The sequence below is a fragment of the Girardinichthys multiradiatus genome, chromosome 5, assembly GCF_021462225.1.
Source record: "Girardinichthys multiradiatus isolate DD_20200921_A chromosome 5, DD_fGirMul_XY1, whole genome shotgun sequence".
Lineage (NCBI taxonomy): Eukaryota > Metazoa > Chordata > Actinopteri > Cyprinodontiformes > Goodeidae > Girardinichthys > Girardinichthys multiradiatus.
In genome coordinates, this window is record NC_061798.1 from 46,655,350 (window position 1) to 46,673,509 (window position 18,160).

Here is an 18,160-nt window from a genome sequence, read left to right on the forward strand (position 1 = left end):
TGGTATAACTCTGGCTGGATACTCAGCCACTCTTTATAGCAGAATTGGTAAATACAATTTAAATAGGTTGGTTTCTGGCTTTTAGGCATAGTTAACAGACTTTCAAAGACCTTTCAAAAGCTTAGTGTTAACCTACTGTCAAAAACCAGTTTTAATGTGTTTTCGGGATCATTGTCATGCTGGAACAGAAACCTGTGTCAAACATCTAGCTGTTGATTTGAGCTGAAGTTCAGGAATTTTAACGTTTATCTTCATTATTCCAGCAACGTTGCACAATGATTAAGGTTCCACTGGCATTGTCTTTTCATGCAGCACTGCTTGTCATTGTGGCCAAGCAGCTCAGTGTTTGTCTTGTTGGAGGATAATGTTTCTCTAAAAGGGTTTCAGCTTGACCATGTGGGCGGCTGCAAATTTCAGTTGAGTTTGAAGGTGTCGGTGCCAGAGCAGAAGATTCTTTCTTGATCAGCGGCCTCCATACACTGAAGCTACAATGTATGGACTGATACTGATGCTTGTGTTCCAGCAGTTTACAGTTCTTGATAGGTTTATGGCTTTGGTTGTATCTGGGTTCTTCCTGAACATCCTAACCATTTTCTTTTCACATAAGACTGGCTATATTGGTCCTTTACCAGACCATGGTAGCGGTAAAACATTTGAATCCATTGGGCTTCTATATAGTTGTTTAAGTTGTTTAACTTTATTCTCTTGAAATTTGCATCTGTTTGAAATTGTCTCCAAAAGACCTTCTAGATTTGTGTAAATATAAAAATATTTTTCTTAGATCTTCACTGGGTTCTTCATTGAAGATAGGTACAGATCAGTCCTCTGAGGGCAGTCAAATAGGTTTTTGTCCTGGCAAGGAAACGTTAATTAGTCTTAACTATCAAGTTTGCCACTAACTGTGATTTTGAGCCTATTTTGGTTAGAAATCCACAATAATTACAGTTTGTGCACCCACTACTTACTTTTTCAAAGCGTTTGTTCTATAATCATGCAACTGAGAAAAAAGAAAAGTTTAAAAAAATCATTAAAAGCTTAAAAAAAACATTTCATGATGAGTGTTAATACACTGACTGTAATTTATCAAATAGCTCCTAACAGTGACATTCGGAATTACATGCAGCCTATAAAACGTTTCATCCCAGAAGAAATTATGAGGATGGTCAGTTTGAAAGCTAATGGAAATATGACCTGAGTTCAGCAGCCACTGTGAGTATTGGATTTGATAGCCAGTCTGGTATAGTGAGAGCATCATAAAAAGTGTCATAAATCAGACCATCAGTGGGATCTAAATCCATGTATCACATGTTTAAAAGGCTGTGTTTGCATGTGGTTTTCCCAGAGTCTTTCAAGTTTTCCTTTAGTGTTTTTTACAACTGTCTGTGCCACCGTGGGAAGTCTGGCGTCCTGATCATTTCTCGATTTGTCATAGCTCACGCCAGCTTCCGGCTCGCTGTCTGACAGCATGTACAAAAGGAGCTGAAGCAGAGAGATTCCCCACTCCTACTCTGTTTTAGAACAATGTGGAGGCAGGCAGGGAGGCATGCCATGGTGGTAGTTCTGGCCCACCCAGACTGTGGCCTGCTGTCCCCCTCAGTTGTTTGTCCCCCCTAGGGGAACAAAGCCGGCACAGAGAGGAAGGGTAACATGGAGGGGGAGGAGGAATCTGAGCTCAGCTGTCACTCTGCTCCTCACAGTCTGGCAGGAAAGAAGTCAAAGGAGGGAGAAACGGGGAGACCGAGGCTAAGGGAGATCTTTGTGCTCAGCCTTAAAGCAGCCCTGCTAGTTTTCCTTCTTTAGCTTTTTCTGCTAGCACAGTATAACATTCTTGATTTGTTTCTTGTTTTTTATTATTTTGCATCTAAAGAGACAGACATTTTTTAAAGCCATTCAGGTGTCCTTAAAATGTAGCTCCTCAAGCTTTCTGAAGGTCTTTCAGTATGTTGTTGGACTTTGGCTTCTTTAAGTAAATGGTAAATGGCCTGCACTTGTGTAGCGCTTTTATCAGGTTTTCAGTCCAGTATCTAACCCTTCAAAGAGTTATGTTGAACTAAACTCTGTTCACTCATAAAACGCTGCTCCTCGATAAATTAGGTTTAGGCGCCCTATTTTACCAACAATAACAGAGCCTGATTGACATAAAGAGGGATTTTTAACATTACAACCACACACCAAATTTAACACACCTGCCCCCATTCAGGTGTGTTAAATTTGGTGTTATTGCTCTCTCAATCTCGCATACTGGTCGCTGGAAGTTCAATATGGCACCTCATGGCAAAGAACTCTCTGAGGATCTGAAAAAAATAATTATTGCTCTACATAAAGATGACGTAGGCTATAAGAATATTGCCAACACCCTGAAACTGAGCTGTAGCACGGTGGCCAAGACCATAAAGCGGTTTAACAGGACAGGTTCAACTCAGAACAGGCCTCGCCGTGGTCAACCAAACACGTTGAAAACTCTCAGCATTGCTGCAGAGGCTGAAGTGGTGAGACAAAAATAAATTTATTTTGTTCAGATGGGGTCAAACGTGTGGCGGCAACCAGGTGAGCAGTACAAATAAAAGTGTGTCTTACCTACAGTCAAGCATGCTGGTGGGAGCGTCATGGTTTGGTGTTGCATGAGTGCTGCTGGCTGTGGGGCACTACAGTACACTTAGGGGTGTACTCACTTTTGTTGCAATGGCTGTGTATTGAGTTATGTTGAGGGGACAGCTAATTACACTGTTATACAAGCTGTACACTGACTACTTTACAATGAATCAAACTGTCAAATCTTCAGTGTTGAAAAGATATAAAATATTTACAAAAATGTGAGGGGTGTACTCACTTTTTGTGACACTGTAGGGGAGTATCACAAGTAAAAAAAATGAATTCACTCGTACTTGTACTCGTCATCTGCTTTATCCGGGACCGGGTCGCGGGGGCAGGAGACTCAGCAGAGACACCCAGACATCCCTCTCCCCAGACACCTCCTCCAGCTCCTCCGGGGGGAGTCCAAGGCGTTCCCAGGCCAGCCAAGAGACATAGTCCCTCCAGCGTGTCCTGGGTCATCCCCTGGGCCTCCTCCCGGTGGGACATGCCTGGAACACTACCCGAGGAAGGCGTCCAGGAGGCATGCGGTAGAGCCACCTCAACTGGCTCCTCTCGATGTGGAGGAGCAGCGGCTCTACTCCGAGCTCCTCCCGGATGGCCGAGCTCCTCACCCTATCTCTAAGTGAGTGCCCGGCCACCCTACGGAGGAAACTCATTTCAGCCGCTTGTATCCGGGATCTCGTTCTTTCGGTCGTGACCCAAAGTTCATGGCCATAGGTGAGGGTAAGAACGTAGACCGACCGGTAAATTGAGAGCTTCGCTTTTCGGCTCAGCTCTCTCTTCACCACAACGGACCGGCACAGCGCCACCATTACTGTGGCAGCCGCACCGATCCGTCTGTCAATCTCCCGCTCCATTCTTCCCTCACTCGTGAACAAGACCCTGAGATACTTAAACTCCTCCACTTGAGGCAGGAACTCCCCTCCAACCTGAAGAGGACAAGCCACCCTTTTCCGGTCGAGAACCATGGCCTCGGACTTGGAGGAGCTGATCTTCATCCCAGCCGCTTCACACTTGGCTGCGAACCGCCACAGCGCATGCTGTAGGTCTTGGCTAGAGGGGGCCAGCAGGACCACGTCATCTGCAAAAAGAAGAGACGAAACCCACTGGTCTCCAAACCAGACCCCCTCGGGCCCTTGGCTGCGTCTAGAAATCCTGTCCATAAAAGTTATGAACAGGACCGGTGACAAAGGGCAGCCCTGCCGGAGTCCAACATGCACCGGGAACAGATCCGACTTAGTGCCGGCAATGCGGACCAAACTCCTGCTCCGCTCGTACAGGGACCGGATGGCCCCTAGTAAAGGGCCCCGATTCCATACTCCTGGAGCACCCCCCACAGGGCATCACGAGGGACACAGTCGAATGCTTTCTCCAGGTCCACAAAACACATGTGAACCGGTTGGGCAAACTCCCATGAATTCATTATTCTCAATTTAAGGACATGGTTTATTAAAAAATTAAATTTGTTTACATGTTGTTCTGGTGATAAAACAGCATATTCAACATCTTAATGCTTTTCTAAAGCATTTTCTGCAGCATTAGACAAGTATCAGCAAATATACCACTGGCATGGTAACTATTTAATTAGCTTTTATTGCAGTCCAAGTTGTTCTTTGCAATAAGAAATACTATGTACAAAACCAATGCAGTAATGATTAATGTGCAATACATTGCGCAACCAAATGCACACATCACTTTTCAGATTATTTACAGAAAACTTGAAAACTGTACCAATTTCCTTCCACATTACAGTTATGCACAAAGTTGTGTTGGTCATCACAGAAAACCCAAATGAAATACACTGATGTTGTAACTTTGATAAAATGTGAAAAGTTTCAAGGGTTGTCTTTTTGAGGCACTGAATCAGCTAAGAAACTTACTTGATCGACTGGAGGATGAAGCATGTCTTAAGTCCTCTTCCTTCACTGGATTTATTCCTATTTCTTAAATACATAATTTTCTGGTACTGTTTGGTGACAATTTTCCTCAAAAAAATTTAAAGGGGGAATGACACACAGTGTCCAAAGTAACCGTAACTCTAATTGACCATTTGCTTAACAATGAAGAAAATAAATGGATGGGGTTGTAATGGGGTAAAAGTCAAGGCTGTAATGGCATGTATGATCTTGCATGTAAACGATATTTTAAAAGGATGCAATTAGCAAATGGTTTTACTGATGTTCGAAAGCCAAGCCTACAGAGAGTGAGAGAGCTTGCAGAAACTGCTTCTCTCACCTGTCAGGTGCAACTAGATATCCAACAATGAGCTGCTTCTACAGAGATAGCAAGTATAAAGGAAGCCAATATGCTGCCATGGTTGAGTATGAAAACCGGACTGGATGTGAGAAGAAAACAACAAAAATCTAAAGACAAACAATGAAAGATTTTCAGAAAGTCTAGAAAACTACTGACTGGCTGCTTGGAAGGAAAGTACTTGGTTTTAAACTTTTGCTCTTTTCTGCACATCCTGAGTTGCAGTTGATTGTGCAGTAAGGTTTAAGGTGCTGCAGTTCATGAAATACCTGCAATTTCACGCTGCTGATTCATAAAAACTCATTTGTTTTTTTCTGGTTGTTTTAAAACTGAAAAACGAAACCTTCCTGATTACCTGACGCCAAACCTGAAGCAGCCCTTTGTCTTCGCCGTGTTCATTCGATAATCCTCGATGATGGCCACTGGCAAAGCTTCACCTCCATATCAGCTTCAAACGGGGTCTGCAGCCAACTCTCTGAAGCTCAGCACAGAAACAAACTGATAACTGAAGCCTGTTAAAGACTTTCTGCTTTTCTTTCTTTCTGTTAGTGAAGGAAGCTGGAATGTGGGCATTGAATAACTTCCTTAATGAGGATGTTCTATAAATATTATAAATCAAAGGTGATTCACAAACTGACAAAAAAACATGTCTTTATACACTGCTCAGAAAATAAAGGGAACACTCAAATAACACATCCTGGATCTGAATAAATGAAATATTCTCATTGAATACTTTGTTCTGTACAAAGTTGAATGTGCTGACAACAAAATCACACAAAAATCATCAATGGAAATCAAATTTATTAACCAATGGAGGCCTGGATTTGGAGTCACACACAAAATTAAAGTGGAAAAAACACTACAGGCTGATCCAACTTTTATGTAATGTCCTTAAAACAAGTCAAAATGAGGCTCAGTATTGTGTGTGGCCTCCACGTGCCTTCTTGCCACAGCTCACATTGATGTGCCATCCTGGATGAGCTGCACTACCTGAGCCACTTGTGTGGGTTGTAGAGTCCGTCTCATGTTACCACGAGTGTGAAAGCACCACCAACATTCAAAAGTGACCAAAACATCAGCCAGAAAACATCGGTACTGAGAAGTGGTCTGTGGTCCCCACCTGCAGAACCACTCCTTTATTGAGTGTCTTGCTAATTGCCAAAGATTTCCCCCTGTTGTCTTTTCCATTTGCACAACAGCAGGTGAAACTGATTGTCAATCAGTGTTGCTTCCTAAGTGGACAGTTTGATTTCACAGATGTTTGATTTACTTGGAGTTATATCGTGTTGTTTAACTGTTCCCTTTATTTTTTCGAGCAGTGTATTATTTTATATAATGCACAGTATGTATGTAAGCACAGAGCTAAATTGATTGTGGTTTTTGCTCAGTTGGATCTGCCTTTAGCAAAGTAACAGTTTAGTTAAAAGTTGTTGCTTTTGTGATCTAATAATAATAATGATGATTAGAATGATCATTATTATTATTATTATTATTTGTTTATTATTTCGGCTCGCATTGCTAGCTTTTTCACCAGAGCTTTGCCTAAGCCTTAAGTTTTAATATTTTTAATGTATTTAAAATAGTGTGATGGAGATCTTTTGCAATTTCAGTAGAAGGACCTTTCAGAAAATATGGAAATTCCCATAAGAGGGTATTTTTTGTGTTTTTGCTCAGGACTGAGTTAGCAAGGCAGCTTTAAAGACTAATTTCTGATCTCTGTGGTGATTGTTACTCGTACTTCTACCACAACTGGAACCTCTTGAGTCTTTGTTTCCTACATATGTGATGTCTGAATCTCATGGAATGTGTTTGTAGATTTTTTTCTGACTCTTTTCGAGATATTTGTGTCATCAGGTACAGGGACATCGATGTGTAGAAACTTGTATTTGTTGTGGATAATGATATCCAGTTCGTAAGCTGCGAATATACGATCCTTCTTGACAGGCATGTCACAACATTCACCTCGTTGATGTTTGCTGTTTTTTCTAGACGGTCATCATCCCAGTGATTGAGTGATGCTGTTGAGTTGGACCAAACTTGAATAAATGAATGAACGAATGTTCCTTTTCTTGATGACACGTCCTGCACAGACTGTTCCTTTTGTCTTTAAGGAGTGCTCGCTGATGATAATGCATGCTAAAAATCTGATCTCCATGATAAACCTGCACACTGCATTGTGCATTCACTCATTAACCTGGTGAGTAGTTTCATTTTTTACTTGAAAGTCAGAATTTCCAAGTTCCCTGCAACAAAAACGTTCCCTGAAGTTGGAATTCCAAATGACAGGGCACAAAATGCAATGAAAAGTTGTCCATATAAACTCCTTATTAACACCTCTGGCAGGATCCATCTCAATAAACTAGTGACAGCTGTAGAACTGTGCAATATCTATTAATTAGCCTCTTGCTTTAGAGTTTAATGTCGGGGTGCGACATTTTGGACTTTGTGATGGTTTTGTTTGTTTATTCCTTCAGTTATTTTGGTGTTAGTTTTGTTCCCTCTCCTGCCTCCTACTGTTTGCAGTTCTCTCTCCCCTCGATCATAGTTCATTTAGTTGGTGTTGTTGTTTTCTTATTTATCACTTAGAATGGTTTTCTCTTTATTATTATTATTATCATCATCAGAGTTCTCTAGCTTAGTTCCCCTAGTTTACCTCTATTCTTCCGTCCCTCCTTTATAGGTTAGCTTTAGTTATTGTTTACGTTTGGGTTACATTTATTCTAGTTCTCACTTTCTCTGCTTCATTCTCAGTTAGTTCTATCAGTGTTGGCTTAGGTTTGTTTACTTTTGTACTTAGGGTTTCTTTATGGTTTCTTTTGTTAGTTCTTTTTTATCTTTGTCTATGGTTTTGTTTAGGTCTGTTCACTGTATTGTTAATTAGTCCCTTCTCTCTTGCTTTAGTCTCTGTATTAGTTTCACCTGTTCCCTCTGCCTCCCTGCTTCCATGTCACACCTGTTCCTAGTTCTTTTGATTACCTGCCCTTTGTTACCCTCTATATATTAGTTAGTCTAGTTTCTTTGTTCAGGGCTGGTTTGTCATTTGTCTCTTCGTCTCTCTTGGTGTTACCTTCGCTACGTCTAGTTACTTTGTTTAGCACTTTGTTCTGACCTGGACGCCTAGATGTATTTGTCGCATCCTGCTTGCCTGCTTTGAGTTTTGACTAGGTCTGGATTGAAATAAATCATCGTTCTGCTCTCCATGCCGTCTCCTCGCCTGCATCTGCACTTTGGTCCGCAACAAAAACCTCCACATCTGACATTTAAATGCATCAAATGGACACAAGTAGGCTGTTATCATATTGCATTGCCTTTGACTTACCATGTGTGATGTAATTTCCGGATCTATTTCAACTTCCAAGACAACTCGACTGCACCAATATTTATATCAACTCTTACTGAAGAAATTACCGTACAGGCCCTTTGATGAGAGTTGGTGGTATTTGTTTTATTTACTACTGCGGCCTTAAGCTTGTTCTTGGTGGACACGGTAGTGTTTTCAGGCTCATGGCAGAGGCGCTTCTGATAAATCTGGATGAACTGGAGAGTGCTTATCCTTATAGACATTTTATGATCAAACATGAGCTTTGTGAATTTGTCAGAGTAATCAAGGCTGTCAATGGCATTTTTCTGCATGTTCGCTAACTGAATCTCAACAGAAATGTATAATTGTTTAACATTAGCTTTTGGATTAGGGTAACTGCTCCAAGATTGTTTTTTTACTTCTAATCAATTTCTGGGAATTTTCTACAACATCTTAAAAAACTAATTATTATAATAAGAATTAAAAAAATCCTGTTTCCAGGATCTCTTTGGTGGTTGAATCTACCCATGCATGTCTGTTGTTCTCCATCTATTGTTACTCTGGCTGGTTTAGGGTTGAAATGTGAATTTGAGGAAGTGTTCCCCCCTTCCTAACCTAAATAACACCCCAACCACCCAGCCCCCCATTATCATTCTCTCCAGTCACATAGCATAAACGGCGTGACCTCTTTCTTTGTCACTGAAGCTAAACTGAGATCAGTGCTGGTTTATTGTGAGACTTCCTTCCATTGTTCATTTTTCTTCACTTTTGTTTAATTTTAAGTTCACTTTATAATTTCTGACACCTGTTCTGACACAAAGTATTCTACCCTCTCTCCCTCTTTGTATCTTGAACAGATTTAGATCAATAGGGCAGCTGTCAGTGTGACTATCAGGGCAAAACTTCTTTTCCAACCTCCTTGATCAGAACTCAGAGAAGAATCTGCTAAGTCTGACCCTTTTCTCGTCACATGTCACAGGCCACCACACTTGGCTCATCTTAACGCAGCATCAGCTCTTAAGGAACTATTGCTTAAGGAAAAATTCCAATTACACAGGAGAAACCTGTGATCTTAAGTGTTCCTAAAGTATCCAACTCTAAGCCAACGAACTAAACGTATCTGACAGTTAAAGGGATTATATGAGTCATGAGATTGTGTGGATTAAGGAGTAGTTTGAAGGCTGTGGATCAGAGTTATGGGACTTGGAGCTGTTGAGTGTGATATTTGCTTTGCATTAAGGAATGAGTGTACACACTGTTGTGATTATGAATCTGAGAATATTATTTAATATTTAATATTAATATTTAAATATTTTATCAAATAATATTTTGGTCTGTTAAGGGTTGTCCTGTGAATACCAGCCCAATAAGGTGATGGTATTAGGACAAAATAGAAAGGTGTGAGACGAGCTCTGACATTATTGAACAGCATAAACTCTGCACATATATGGAATGAATTCACACAATTTCTTAAAATACAAGAATTTATTAACAAAAATAAGTCAACTCAAAGTCAAACATATTTCAATCAACAAACTCTTTACTTTGCTAAAACAATCCAACTAAACTACCAAACAGAATTAAAGAATAACGAAGACAAATGGGCTATGTACAATATAAACAAGTTGATTAAAGATGATTGAAAATCATGACCAAAAGAGTGATGCAACATTACCATGCAATGTTTATGTTTGAGAACCAAGGATTATCTTGAAGAATCTGGAAGTGAAGTTAAGTTGGTCTTGGAAACAACTTAGGAAATAATCAGCAACATTTAGACAACCATTCACAATGCAAGATCAGATAAAATATTATTTCATAAAATTTTTATATATATTTATACATATTTTAAATAATGATCTGCTGAATAAAACCAACCTTCTGGATGACTAATTCTCAACGGTGTCTAATTAGCTGCCTTCATTTATTCAAATAATATTTGAAGAAATATTAAGGGGATATTTTGGAAACAAGCCAAAATATTTCTGGAGAAATGGACTTAATGGTGTTTACTTAGTTATCAAATCTAGAAAATGATGTTCGGGGACTATTATTCACTAGCTTGAAAACCAACAACCTTTCTGTTGAATACTCTTTAGCAGCCAGCACGTGTTCTCACCGGTTAGCAGTTGAGCTAACAAAGAAGCGGATAGCTTAGCACCAGAAACAAACACATACTTTTAAAATACCTCAGTTAATATAAGGGTTAAAATGCATAAGCGCGGACGGCGCATTATGATCAATGTTCTGTTTAAAAATTACCCTTTAAATAAAGTTTGTCTTAACTTTAAAAACACAAAAAAAACACAAACCGGCACATGTGCTGCAGATAGCCTGGTAGCACTAAGGTAGCCGAGTTTCACAAAAACAAAACTAAACTATCCATGGCTGTGCGTCCCAACAACACATACATGTAAACTAATAGTTGGTTAAATGACCTGTAGAACGTTTCACCACATTTTATGAAGCCCCCAACAAGCTTCTGGCATATTTCTGACTGTATATATTTGACGGTTTCCTGGCAGAGTTGTCAGAGTTAATTTAAACTGAATGGTTCCCTGGCATAGATCTGGATTTTAAGGATAATCCACACATTTTCAGTACAGTGAAAGTCTGGTATAGTGGAAGGCTGTTTATGAAGTTTAATGTTGGTCTAATTCCAAAATCAGTTTTGATGTCTGTTTGGGATCATTGTTCTGTTAGTATGCTCAACCCTAGTCAAGTTTCAGCTGTTGAACTATCGCTATTAGATGATGTGGAAGATTTTGGAGGTAGATCCTTGTCTTTATTTTTAAATCCACTTTTGGTGATGCTACCACCGACATGTTTAACAAGTTTTTTGACTGGCTTCTCCCACATACAATACATGTTTTAGATGAAGAGAATGAAAGAAAGTTGAGCTAGAAAATCTGAGAAGATATTTTGGAGGGCACCTATTGTGTCAGAAGATCCAGCAGAAAGCCTCTGTTAGCCCCAATCAAGTAAACTGTAACAGAGCTGGGCTATTATTTTTGAAAGGTATCTTAGAGCTTTGTTTCAAAGGTCTTAGTCAAAGGTAATATGTATAACCCCATTAACAAATAACATATCTCCTTTACTAGACAGATTATATGTCACAAAAATTTTTCTGTTATCCTTCAGTTTTTTGCACGACGTGTGTTAATGAGGTAGAGCAGTCAATGTCAGTAATATTTCAGAACAAAGACTTCATTATGGATTTTCAAACTATCTCTAATGTATTATAATAGCGATTAGCACCATTAGCACAGTTAGCATTACTAAATGTAAACATCAGTCTCTGTGTGTATTCCCTAGAAAATAATTAGACCCTTGCTTTACCTTCTGAGAACTCTAAAAGACTGCCAACATGTCTGGGTCCAGCACGTCCCATGAAAGACAGAACTGAATTCTTTAAAAGGATATGTAGAGCAGCTTTGCTGTAAATGTTCAGCTTACTTCCTTTATAAAATTAGCAGCTTGAATGGAGAGATGACATGTCTCCATAGAAACTGCGGTTCCCTCTCTATGAGCCTTTATGGCTTTTATACTTCCTTTTATTTTATTTTTATACAACTTACTTATGCTGAAAACTGACAACTGAATCTTTTTTACTCGGTAACAACTTCTAAACCCGTTAGCATGACCTGTTAATGCTGGGGTCTGGTGCATCAACCAATTAGGAAAAAAGGATTTGAGTTTTAGTTTTTGACTCGCTAATCCTGGATCAGAGTCAGTCAAAGGCGATACTGCCTGGACTCCGATCTCCACTGATTTCTCAGTGGATTTCAGCTTGGCCTCTTATGATCAATAACTGAGTGAAGTTGAATTCATGATGACAGTTATTAGAAATCGTTGCTTATTTAAGGAATCACAAATTAATTTTAACAGCTTTGATGCTCTCTCACCATATGAGAACAACCCAGTGACACCAGTTTCAAGCAGTTTCTCTCACGAATTTACCTTGGAGTTAAATGCTGCTGTTCAATATTGCAGAATAAGTTCATGCTTACTTCTGTCCCAATAAAGTTGAGAAATTAAACTATTAAAAGCCTTTGGATGAGAAAAAAATTTAAACTATATAACCTTTTAAGCTGGAGTTAAGATCAATTCCAGGAAGCCTGGGTACTAACTTATCATGTTTCCCTCCTGAAATAAAAAAGTCTCTTTTATTTCATTTATCTTTGAGCTCACCTGATTGCAGTTTAAACGCTTCACTGACTCGTAATGAGAACAAAGTAGATTGTGGCACAGAAGAAAGAAGCTTTGAATGAGGCCCTTCTATCCTTCTGCAGGTGGAAACAAACTCAAATCGCAGCCGTTCCGTCTTAACTGGGCCTGGATCTCTCTGGAGCGGGAATACTACTTAGTGGATGAAGACGCCAAATTCCTGGAGGTGACACTGAAACGCAGAGGCTACCTGGGCGAAACCTCTTTTGTCAGTAAGTGTTGACTCTTGGTGTACTGTGTAATAATGTAAAGATTTTTGGGTTTCTCTATTGTTATCATACAATTACAATTTCAGTTTAATTCAGTTGATTCATATAGTGCTAATTCACAGCAAATATCACCAATTCATAGCCAGAAATATAAAATCAAATCATTCCAATCCAGTCATGTAGACAGATTCAGTTTCAGTTAAATTCCAGTTCAGTCCTTTATTATACAATAAGGTTAAATACAGTTTATAATTCCCATTTGTAAATGAATTTAAGAAAGCCACTTTGCAGCAATCCCTCCTCATTAGCAAGCATGTGGCGACAGTAAATTGTAGAGCGCATCAAGTCATTAACTTTCCATCAATCAGCATATCAATCCACACAGCAAAATACAGATTAGGCTTTAAACATGAGTTGATACATATGACTTTCAAACTACATAAGGGTTTTTTGTCATTTCAAATACAATTACCTGTTCGGTTTAAATACCGACATAGACTGTATTGTTTTAATTAGGTTTAATTTTAGAGAGTACATTGGCAGAAAAACATCCACACAGACCCAATAGTTTTTAAAGAATCAAATTAAGGCTGCAGGATATTCTTAACATACCATCACAGTCCTATTAAAAACAAAATCTAACACAACATCATCATGCCTCTAAAAGCCATCTAGAACATTTTGTACTGCCAGTAATTCATACACCTCATTTTTAGAGATGATATATTACATCCAGTTCCACTGTGTGTGGTTCTGGGTGTACTTCGTTTAGCTCCAGCAGACTCAAACAAAATACACTCATGTTAACTAAAGAGGACTGTAGTAGTTTATATCTGGTAATTGGTCTTAAAATACTTCTAAATCAGCCATTTCACTGTATGGAAAATTGTCTTCCACTTTTAGACTATCAACGCGACTGCAAACCTTTCCAGGTCTGGTCTATTAACCAAGTTCACCCTGTAAGCAGACTGTGAGATGCTGAAAGAAGTCTCCAAAAACTTTAAAACCCCACTGTTGATATGAAGTGTTTGCTTCTAAGATCAGATAGTACAAGCTAAATATTCAGGGGAGATTGTGACCCCCGATCAAACCAAAATTAACAGGACCGACTTCCAGGTGGTAGATAAGATATATTAGAGTTTAATAAACCTCTTTTCCATACAGCAGACTATGAGTAGATTATCTAAAATTACTTTAAATCAACACTTGTTGAAGTGGACATGAACCAACCCAAAGGGGGGAAAATGTGTTTTGTTTTATTTTATTTTACCCCTACTTCCATTGATTGTTGCTCTTCCAAAGCTCATGTGGGCCGGTTGACTCTGTGAGGTATGAAGCAAGCCCCTGTGCAACAGTATTTGTTCGAGCAACTTTTCCTTACAGAAAACTATAAGCAGATTATAGGAAATGTATTTAGATTTCCTATGGTATGAAACATATCTTTGCCGATAACAGCTTTTTAAACATGAAATGGTTGGGTATGAGAAGATCAAACCTGCAAAAATATAAAGTGGTAAAAAGAGGCAACTTCACTATAGCACCAACTGACAGCAGGAAAGATGTTTCCTGTTGATGTTTCCCTGTGAGAAAAACAAAATTCCTTTTTCTCTGTCTCAGTTTCTAGTGTATTTATTTATTTATATAAAGGCATCTGGGTGCCTAAAACTATTGCTTCTATTTCAGTGGGTTCCTCTCTCTTTTAGGTATTGGAACAAAGGATGGCACCGCTGAGACGGACAAAGACTTCCGTGGCAAAGCTCAGAAGCAAGTCCAGTTCAACCCTGGCCAGACGACTGCGACCTGGAGGGTGAAGATCTTCACCGACCAGGAGTTTGAAACCTCAGAGACCTTTGAGATACAGCTATCGGACCCAGTCATGGCGGTGCTGGAGTACCCTGATACTGCAACAGTAGAGATTGTGGATCCTGGAGATGGTGAGAATCTGGCATGTCTGACAGTTTTACTTCTGATTAAATTCTGTTTTTTCATTGATACTGTGATTAATTGTTTTTTTCTGGGATGTTCATCCTAAAACAGAGTCAACAGTGTTTATTCCACAAGCAGAATTCAAGATAGAGGAGGATATTGGGGAGCTATTAGTGCCAGTCAGGCGTTCAGGAGATGCCAGCCAGGAACTTATGGTGGTTTGTTACACTCAGCAAGGTGAGATTAATCTGTAAAAGCATAAAGGTGCATGTGAATTTTATTTCCTACTTTGCTGCTATTATGCACTTTCAATGATCTAATGCTGAAAGTACACCCACAGGAATAAAGCTTCTGTTCCTCCACAGGTACTGCCACTGGCACCATACCCACCACTGTCCTCTCTTACTCTGACTACATCACCCGTCCTGAGGACCACACCGGCGTGCTGCGCTTTGACAGGGACGAGAGAGAAAAAGTCTGCCGTGTCATCATCATTGACGACTCCCTGTACGAGGAAGAGGAAAGCTTTAATGTCAGCCTCAGTATGCCAATGGGCGGCCAGGTGGGCGCAAGCTTTCCATCCGCCAAAGTCACGATTTTGGCAGACAGTGATGATGGTGAGTGGAGGATCTTTTCTCAAACCATCAAGTTTTAAAACTGTTTTTTAGTTCCTGTAAAACACAAAAATCCTAATTCGTAAAACTAGGCAGATTAGGAGAAATCAAAAGTATTGTATAAGCACTTGTTAAATTGAGTAATAGTTTTAAGTGTTTAGTATTCAAAATATGATACTTTTTTTGTTCTGCTGTTTATAATTGTAACGAGCTGATATTAGCTGGTAAATTAGCCTGGCCATTTACTCAGGTAGCTAGCCAGGAGTCATCTGCTTTACAGACAGAGCTTACCCATAGCTTGCCAACTGCAGTTTTAAAACCGTGATACCTTAATAAGAGTGATGGGTCGCACTCCCTTACTTTAAAAGCCATGATCACCCATGTTTTCATAACGCATGAGATTTGCAAACAAATGAATTCGCTTTTCTTGTAAGCAGAGGAAATGTTTAGCAGCTTTCTCTCTGCCAGCTGGCTGGCAGTGTGCAGTAACAGGTGGAGGTGGGAAAACTCTGGTCACTCCAACACATTCCCTCATATCTCTTAAAAAGTACTTTAATCCATAATCCATAGAAACCACACAAACATATATTTTTAAAACCTTACTATGTCTTGATACAAGAAACTGACCCAAGCATATAACCAACTTTACCTCTCATGTAATAATTTATAGTGGCATTAAGTAACAATTTTTTAACCTTTCTGAAAATTTTACCAAATCTTCTTGGGGCTAGAGGTGTGATCTTAACTTTTCAGGTCAGTGTCTGACCATTTTCTTTTTCTTTTTCTTTGTTTTGCTTATTATATCCCAGAAATAACCCATGAATTATTCAGTCAGAGAAAGGATCAAACACTCAAATTATGAATCCAATTTGTGCCAACACATACCAACTTTGCAACAAAACAATTTTATCGTGGATCTTGAAGCACTTTATTTCCAGCAGTATGCCACAAAGGCATAATTTCTTAACATTTTCTTTAGTTGTATGTCTAAAATGAATAAGGAATGCAGATATAAAAAAAGGATTTTAGCTCCTACAAGGTGATTCCCAAAGAGAAGCTAAAAACCTGGCAAAGATGGTCAGCTGAATGATCTCCCTGGTCATTTGTCAGGTTTTTACAATATTTTTTCTCCTCTTTTCTTTTTTCATTCTCTGCTTTTCCACCTTCCTATTTTAGATACACAGATTAGTCAAGGTCTGGTACAAGGGCTGGAAAGAAAATGAGTGGAATAAAGGCCAAAGTACAACTTTAAATGACCTTTACAAATTTTGTAGAGTTACAGATGAAGAACACTTTAAAACATAAGAGAAATCTCTGACTGCTAAGAAGAAAAGTAGAAAGACAAGATGGTTGAAAACTTTTGTACTGAAAGTCAGATATTTATTTTGTGAATTCTCTAACCTCCTTGCATTTCTTTCAAGGCTAAATTCCAACTACAAAGGTTTAGAAATAGAAATGCAGCCACGTGCTGAGCTAACAGAGCTGCAGGAATGGTCAGGAGTGCATAATCCTGCTCCTTAACAACTCTTTGATTCTTTAGGTGTCCATTCAGGTATCGGAGAGGACCATTATTCCTCCAAATGTGTGGTGACAACACCACCACCACCACCAAAGCATTACTCTGGGACTGTGGGTTAACATTTAATTTCCCTTTGGGGATTAATAAAGTATTTTTGAATTGAATTTGAATTGAATTAGCAGCATTCTCATCTCCATTACCTGTCCTATACATGCCTAGCTGCTCGTTTCTCTCCCTGCATCTTTACAGGGTAGCAGCAGACAGGTGTTATTTAAATAGACCATGTTATCCGTTGCCTCCCAGATAAAAAGTGACCCCTATGTCATCATTCTTGTTCAGCGAAGTTAACAAGGATTCAGAGGCCATCTTTTTGTTCACAAAGCCTAATAGACAGGTGGTGGAGTAAGAGGGCCCATTGTCCGTATGACAGACATGTTTTCCTTCTGTCCCATCTGCTTGTTGGAATTCAGGACCTCATTTCTGTTGGAGGTTTTCTGACTCTTCTGACTAGTTTTCAGATTTGTTCTATCCTTAGATTCTCTCTTCTTCTCTGCCAGCGCTCATTTCAAGTAATCTACTGCATTACATGGAAGTATAATGAAAGTGTCAGTTTAAACAAGCCACATACATTCCCGGGCTTGTTGAAAACAAATGTGGACGCCTCTGTCTGAACCTCTATTGTGGTTCCACTTCTTGGCAGGTCCTGAAATAACACCATAAATCTGCTTCAGTGCCTGCATGTGTATGTTAATGTGTCAAAGCGTCTTTCCGCCTGAGTAAACTTCAGGTTTGGGTTCTTACCAGCACGGAGCCTCTTTTGTTACTGTATTTGTTTGACTGTTCCTCCCACTGATCTCCAGGCTGCCGTGGTGGCAATCATTTCCCCCTTCATAGCCTGCCTGTGTACTGAATACAAGCAGGGTAGCGCTGAAAATGTGCCAGCAGTGCTACAGCATCAGTGCTATCCTGTAGTGAACAACAGCATCCATGCATACTGTGGTGATTAGGAATATGAATATATTTAGTCAGTCAGTCATTTTCTACCGCTTATTCCATAGTGGGTCGCGGGGAGCTGGTGCCTATCTCCAGCAGTCTATGGGCGAGAGGCGGGGTACACCCTGGACAGGTCGCCAGTCCATCGCAGGGCAACACACAAACAACCATGCACACGCTCATTCATACACCTAAGGGCAATTTAGATTGACCAATTAACCTAACAGGCATGTCTTTGGACTGTGGGAGGAAGCCGGAGTACCTGGTGAAAACCCATGCATGCACAGGGAGAACATGCAAACTCCTTGAATATATTTAATATTTAATAATATTTTAATATTTTATCAAATAATATTTGGGTCTGTTAAGGGTTGTCCTGTGAATACCAGCCCAGTAAGGTGATGGTATTAGGACAAAATAGAAAGGTGTGAGATAAGCTCTGACATTATTGAACAGCATAAACTCTGCACATATATGGAATGAATTCACACAATTTCTTCAAATACAAGAATTTATTAACAAA

At 39.5% G+C, this 18,160-nt stretch overlaps 1 protein-coding gene across 1 annotated transcript in view; it reads left to right on the top strand.

Annotated features, from left to right (window-relative positions):
- Window positions 1-18,160, top strand: part of frem3 (Fras1 related extracellular matrix 3) — a 46,989-nt gene that overhangs the window by 14,335 nt on the left and 14,494 nt on the right. The window contains exons 3-6 of the mRNA XM_047366756.1: window positions 12,442-12,588; window positions 14,289-14,519; window positions 14,623-14,748; window positions 14,877-15,128. Coding sequence (XP_047222712.1) covers window positions 12,442-12,588; window positions 14,289-14,519; window positions 14,623-14,748; window positions 14,877-15,128 — 756 coding nt within the window. The remainder of the gene's footprint in view (window positions 1-12,441; window positions 12,589-14,288; window positions 14,520-14,622; window positions 14,749-14,876; window positions 15,129-18,160) is intronic.